General features: G+C 59.9%; 1 protein-coding gene across 4 annotated transcripts in view; it reads right to left on the minus strand.

Moving 5' to 3' along the window:
• Positions 1-6,286, minus strand: part of SMARCD3 (SWI/SNF related BAF chromatin remodeling complex subunit D3) — a 32,662-nt gene that overhangs the window by 3,330 nt on the left and 23,046 nt on the right. The window contains exons 1-5 of one of the 4 annotated variants that reach the window (XM_024754471.1): positions 6,082-6,268; positions 3,052-3,263; positions 1,285-1,327; positions 339-461; positions 110-232 (exon numbers count right to left, since the gene is read on the minus strand). In XM_024754471.1, coding sequence (XP_024610239.1) covers positions 110-232; positions 339-461; positions 1,285-1,327; positions 3,052-3,263; positions 6,082-6,159 — 579 coding nt within the window. In that variant the 5' untranslated portion in view covers positions 6,160-6,268. Of the gene's footprint in view, positions 1-73; positions 233-338; positions 462-1,284; positions 1,328-3,051; positions 3,264-5,437; positions 5,455-6,081; positions 6,269-6,286 lie in introns of those variants that run through there. The other 3 variants (XM_024754470.1, XM_024754473.1, XM_024754472.1) reach the window with 3 other exon arrangements.

Consider the following 6,286-nt stretch of genomic DNA (forward strand, 5'->3'; position numbering starts at 1 on the left):
CCCGGCCAGGGCCTCCTTCCTAGCCCTGAGTGCTGGCAGTCTGGTACTGTCCTGGGCTCAGCCCCATACCCACCCCAGGACACCTGGAGAGACCTGGGCCAGGACGTACGTCATCCAGGAGCTTCCCCTCCACCCGCAGCTCCCAGGAGGCGATGCTGCCATCAGAGTCCTCAGCATCGGGCTTCGCAGGGTTAAAAGTGTTGGAGATATAAAGACGCAGCTTCCGCTTTTGCTGTAGAGATAAAGAGCGTAGTACAGAGCCAAGCCCCAGCGTGAGCCCGCTTCTCCATTCTGGGAATAGGACTTAGCCCCCTCTTCCTGCCCCCAAGCCAAGGCACCTTCATTGGCCTCTTCAGAGCCTCCTGGATGTCCACCCGCTTCCGCATGATGGTTTGATCCAGTTTCCTCTCAAAGGCCAGGAGGTCCATGTAAGCCTGGGACTCTGGGACCAGCTCCCGGATCTGGAAGAGGAGGAACAAGGCTGGGAACCAGGGGCTCAGCCAGCCTTGCAGGTGGAATGTGCGTGTGTCATGTGGTCCCAGGACACAAAGAGCGTGGCGGGGAGCTGGCCAGGAGGTTCAGGGCGTGGAACTTTGGGAGCAGGAGCGAGAGCTCTCCCCAGGACTCCGAATCCAGCAATAAAGGCCTTGACGTGTGGGGATTAAAAACTGCTTCTCCCACTAGGGAGAAGCAGTGCATCTCATCACTAGGGGCGGCCAGAGCACCCAGGGAGCCCAGCAAGCGCGAGGGCTTCACCTCCTCGTCTTGTCCTCTCCCTTGTCACATGGCCTCTGGGTTTCCCTTGGGTGTCTGCAAAGTGGAGAGGACGGACCCTGGTGTCCCTGGGACAGGTGATGTCGCTGCCTGCCTCTACCCTGGCTCATGGCTGCTCAACCATGCTACTCCTTAGCTAGCTCGGCCTGGGTCCTCTTACGATGCCTGCGCCCTTCACTCCCCCTGCCAGCCTGTGATCCCCGAGCTCTCCTCTCCTCTTTGTCCCACGCTTTTATGTCTTCATACCGCTGGAATTCAACCGACTGCACCCCAGACCCAGTATCTTAACCCTATGGCTCCGCTTCTTCCCTCCACCCCACCCCCTCCCTCTGGCCTGGGGAGCCTCACTTCTTAATTAGCTTTTTGAACAAAAAGTGAAAGTGACTGTGATGCTGAAGCGCAGCTCCTGAGGGGGGAGGGGAAGAGGCACGGGGTGGCGGGGAGGAGGGAAGGAGGGCGGAGCAGCAAAGGGTGGGGGGTGGGCTGGGGGCTGCTGTGAAAGGCACTCACCCTTTGAGGGAGGATTTTGTCAGCCATCTTCCTCCTCTTGGCACTGTACATTTTTTAAAGAAAAAACCAGGTTACCATGGCGACAGATCTGGGAGTAACGAGGCCACCTGCTAAATTATCCCGACATCTCAGCCCGCCTGGCTGGGGTTCCCACAGCCCGCTCGTCTGCCTGCCCAAGGGGCTATGATGCTGGTGTGGGGCACTGGTGCTCTGTCCTCTCAGGGGGGAGCAGAGGTGACCCCATCCTTTCTCCAGCCTGGGAGCCCCTTTCTGCTCCACCACATCCTCAGGGCCATCGAAGTGAGACTTAGAAGGGGCTGGGGGTAGGGGAGCTGCAGAAGCCTTTGAGGAAAGCTGGGAAGAGGGGAGGACAGAGGAGAGGGAGGATGGATTCTGAGGACTCTCTTTCTCTGCTAAGCAGGGGTGCACGGTCCAAGGTGGCCTGAGCTCAAAGGGAGGGGAGCTGACACCCCTGGCCCATCCCTGGAGCAGGAAATGATGGTGTGAAGCTGGTGAGGACTTGCACCCCTGCCACCCTGGGCTTGGAAGGGGACACTGATGGGCAGGAGGTGCTCATACCCTTGGGCCACCTGCCAGCAGGGTCCAGGGACACACCCATAGGTATCCAGGGAGAGTGGATAGGACGTTCTCCTGAGGGGTGGGGCTGTGGCTGGACCTGGGGTAGCAGCTGGGACTTGGACTCCATCCACTAGCTGCTTCTGACTCCCAAAAGCACCCCAGAAAATCCTTGGCAAGTAGAAATTAGAACCCAGCCTAGAGGATGGCTGCATACTGCCCCCTTGTGGTGTTCTCAACCACTGCCCCCTCTCTGTCCAAAAATCTGTTCTAAGGCTAGGCAAGCAGTTTTCATTAAAGGTCTGATTTGTTTTGAAGAAATTATCTATGTGAAACTCTCCATTTATACAAGCTAAATCAGGGACTCTTTACTGTATAAAAGAATGACTCACTTTGCAAAAGAATTCATCATGGGATTCCTATAAATGGTGAATTTTCCTTGCTATGTAAAAAATATTTAATAATGCGGTAAAATCCATATTGCACCTTTTATAAGACTCCATCTGGTGTGCAAAGGGAAGCATGTGTGTTTGGCTAAATAGTGAAACCCAGAGGGGTATCTCTCTTGCCAGGCACGCGCAGGGGCTTTTGGGGTGCAACCAGCTGGCTCAGACAAGTAAATAGGCTGGCCCTTGATGGTTTGGGGGCAGACCTGATCCAGAGGACAGATTGTGGCAACTCTTCAACATCTGATTGATAAAGAATCACCTGAGAGCACAGTGGGGCAGCGACTGGCCACCCACGGGGCACATCCCCAGGCTCCACCCCCCTGGCCAGAGATTCAGATGAAGAAGATCTGGAGTGGGGCTTTTAAACAGCCAAGCCAGCGGGTTCTGAGGAAGGCACCCTGGACAACCACACTAAGAAACACAGTCTAAAGCTCTGCCCTCAGTCCCAGTGCCAGCCCGCCTGCACCCCAAAGACTGAAGCATCACCCAGAACCTGGGGACTGGGGCGGAGAGAGGGACAGAGCAGGTGACAAGGAGAAGGGCGCGACGGCCGCAGCCTGTCTCTACGGTGGGCACACAAAGGAACCAGACCAGTGCCCCCTCAGCCCGCCTCCCGGGAGGGCATCCCACCCAGGACGCCTGTTCCCTGCCGATCGCTCTCCTCCCGCTTCCAATCCCGGTCCTCGCCCACCCCGTCCCTGCGGGTCCTGCGTCCGCCCCCTCTGCTCTGGGCCCCTCTTACCTGCGGCTCCGCGCGGGGGCGGTGGGCACCGGCTGGCCCTGGCTCTGAGCCTGGCTCTGGCCGGGCGGGGGCGCTGCTCGCTTGCGGGCGGGCTCCATGCCCGCGGGGGCCAGGCCGGGTCGCACGGCGGGGCTGCCCATGTACGGGGAGCCCGGGGGGCCCATGGGCGCCCCCTGGTGGGGCATCCGGGCTCCAGACGGCATCCCGGGGCGCTGGGGAGGCGGGGGTGAAGCAGACACAGGCGTCCGCCGGTCAGACCAGGGCCCCTGTTCCAGGCGCGGTGAGCTGCGTCTCTCCCACCCCGAGCCCCCGGCCCGTGACCCTGCTGCCGACGGCTCGAGCGAGGGGTGGGCGGGGGCGCCGGAACCGCGCAGCTTTGGCGGAGGGGGGCTTTGCGTCTCGCTGCAGGAAGCTAACTGAAGCCAGGCAACTGCACAGGGCACTGCCAGCCTCGGATTTGCGGAAGGTGCCGCGAAAATGAATATTAATGGCGCCTTTCAACCTTTTTAAAGGATGTTCACATCCACATGCTCCTCTGCAAGACAGTCGGAGCGGGTCCTTCTCTCCCCACTTGACAGATGAGGCAACCGCGGCTCAAGGAGAAAAGCAACCTAGCCAAGGTCATGCAGCTCCTCCCGGCGAAGGCAGCGCTGAGCGGCCGTTTCCTGAGGGGCTTTTTGCTCTCTGCTGCTTCGTTTAGTTTAGGGGCTGGGCTCCCTGCTCGGACTTCTGCTGCCCCTCTTCCCATTCCCTGCTTCCCAGTCCATTTCCTGGGCTGTCCTGCCTTGAACTCACCCTTCCCATTTCAACCCACTCTTCTCTCTGGGCCCCTGCCTTTGACGCCTCAGCCCTGATCCCCACCCCCTTCCTCTGATTCCAAGCCTCCCCAGGCAGGGGCTTTGCTGACGTAGCCCATCCCCATAATTTGCTCTCAAGGTGAAGGCTGGAGGCAACCTGAGGGACTGAGGTCAGACCTCACCAGGATTCTCCGATGGGGGGTGGGGGGAGGCTTAACTGGAGATGGGAGGTCCAGAGGGCTTGGGTAGGTCAAAAGTAGCAGCATTTCCTCTTATAGCCATCTCTCCCTGCCCATCCACCCGAATCACCAGAGATGGTCCCATCCTCCAGACCGCCTCTACTCCCCACTCTGCCCCAGTGAGGTCAGAAGTCTGGGTTCGCAGGGGGCCACGGAGAGGGAGATGAGGCAGGTGTATTCCTTTGCCGCTACCCCGGTGCTCAGGGATGTAGATGACTTCAAATATATTGAGTGAAGTGGCCCACAGACTTTTAAAACCTCACTTGTCCAGATTTCAGAAGAGGGGTTGGGGAGGGTCTGAGGGGCTGTCAAGTGGAGGCTGGGTGGGATGGGGGCTGGAGAGCAGGAAGGAGATTTAGCGAGTGATGGTTGCAGACCCTGTGCCCCTGATACCATTCGAGCACCACCCACTTTACCCCCAGGAGTGCAGCTGCTCCCAGGAACAGGGAGCAGAGCCCTAATCCTGGGCTTGGTGAATCCCTTCTAACTGCCGACTCTCCCTCCGGTCCCTCCTGCCTGCGCTACGTCTAACCCTAACCCCCAGCCAGCCAGCTGTCTCTGCCCATCGCCTCTGCGGTGAAACCTGCCTGTCCATGTGTCTGCCTCCCCTGCCCCACCTGACCCTGTCACTCACACCTCCAGGGTGGCAGCCCAGAATGGAGCCCACGCCGGCCATTCCCCACCAGCACAGATGGGCCACTGGGAGTGGGGCTCCCAGCCACCCAAGAACTGAAGCTCTAAGTTGGCCAAATAAAAAATCCACGTGTATAGTCCCTCTCCCCCCTAGATGGGCCTTTTAAAAGGGACTCCCCAGGCAGCAACATTAGGACTGGTCACTAGGCTGACTGACATGGAAGTTAGCCCAGAGAGCCCAGTGGCTGGAGGACAGCTGCCCCGGGGGAGCCCCTTTCCCCATCAGATGCTCTCCCACTTAACAAGGCCAGTGGTACTCACTGATCTGCTGAAGAGGCCCTGAGAGGGAGACTTCCAGAGCCCCCAGAGGGCTGTGCCAGCCACCAGGGATCGGCGACCCACACGAAGGGCCAAAATTCTAGGGACTCTGGCCTCTTTTGCTGAGAACATGCCTTCCTTGGGGTCACAACCAAATGTGGCCGCTGTAAACCTGACTGCCTCCTCTATATTGGGCTCCAGCACCAGCACCCATCCCAAGTCCTGGAGCCCCTGCCTCTCCTATTCCACCGCCCTTCCAACCTATTCCCATCCTCTCAGGTCCTCTGGGCTCCCTCAGGCTCCCGGTGGACCTTCCAAGCTTGCTTGTGGCAGGACGGTGCTGCCCGGCCCCTTTGGTCTCTAGGCCTCGCGTCCCTGACTCCAGCCCTTCCTTCACACCTTTGAGGCATTAGGGACATCAGCTTCTGGTGGCTGAGTCTGCCGAGGGATCCTCAGACCCCTTAACTTGGGGTCTGTCCCTAGAGAGGGCCTCTCTCTGGCCTTGATGGCAGAGGCCGTCAGCAAAGCCCCAGAGTCTTCCTGCCGGGATGCAGAGGTTGTTCAGCCCTAGGGCTTCCAGCTCACAGTGCCTACAGGGTCACCTGCTCCTTGCTCCTGAGACACAGAGAAACACTGTCCCAACGGATTAACAGCCCAGCCCAGCGATGCCATGTCCCCCACCCCCACCCCCAGGGCAGGGGTAACACCTGGGCCCACAAGGAAAAGAACGGAAGACAACACGTCGGGTACCTAGGGGAGCCCCCACTTGAGGGGTACAGTCCCCGAGTCCCACCCCCAGCCCCTGACAGGAACCCCTGCAAACGCCTCCCTTCCCCGCCCCGGGCACCCATCCCCGGCCAACCGCCTGACGACGTGTTCGGGTGCCAGGGCGCCGGCACAGTCCTGGGGCTGGGCCGCGGGCCGTGGCGCTCCCGCTAGAGGGGTGGGAGAGCGGGAGCCCCCCTCCCGGCCCCTCCCGACCATCCCTCCATTCAGCCCGAGCCAGCTCGCTCTCCCTCCCCCGCTAACTTTCCCCCACTCACCACCCCATGGACCAGAAACTCAAAAAGTTTGCTTTTCGTGGCTTTGCGCGCCCCTCCGGCAACTTCGTCCGCGGCCATCGGGGTGGGCTCAGCGGCTCCTCTCACTCTCTCTCTCTCTCTTCCTCTTTCTTTCCCTTTTCTGCCTTTTTTTTTTTTCCTCCAACTCTCCCCTCTGAGTCCTGCTGGGCTCTCTCACACTGCTACC

Source organism: Neophocaena asiaeorientalis, unplaced genomic scaffold (genome assembly GCF_003031525.2).
Source record: "Neophocaena asiaeorientalis asiaeorientalis breed wild unplaced genomic scaffold, Neophocaena_asiaeorientalis_V1.1 scaffold407, whole genome shotgun sequence".
Lineage (NCBI taxonomy): Eukaryota > Metazoa > Chordata > Mammalia > Artiodactyla > Phocoenidae > Neophocaena > Neophocaena asiaeorientalis.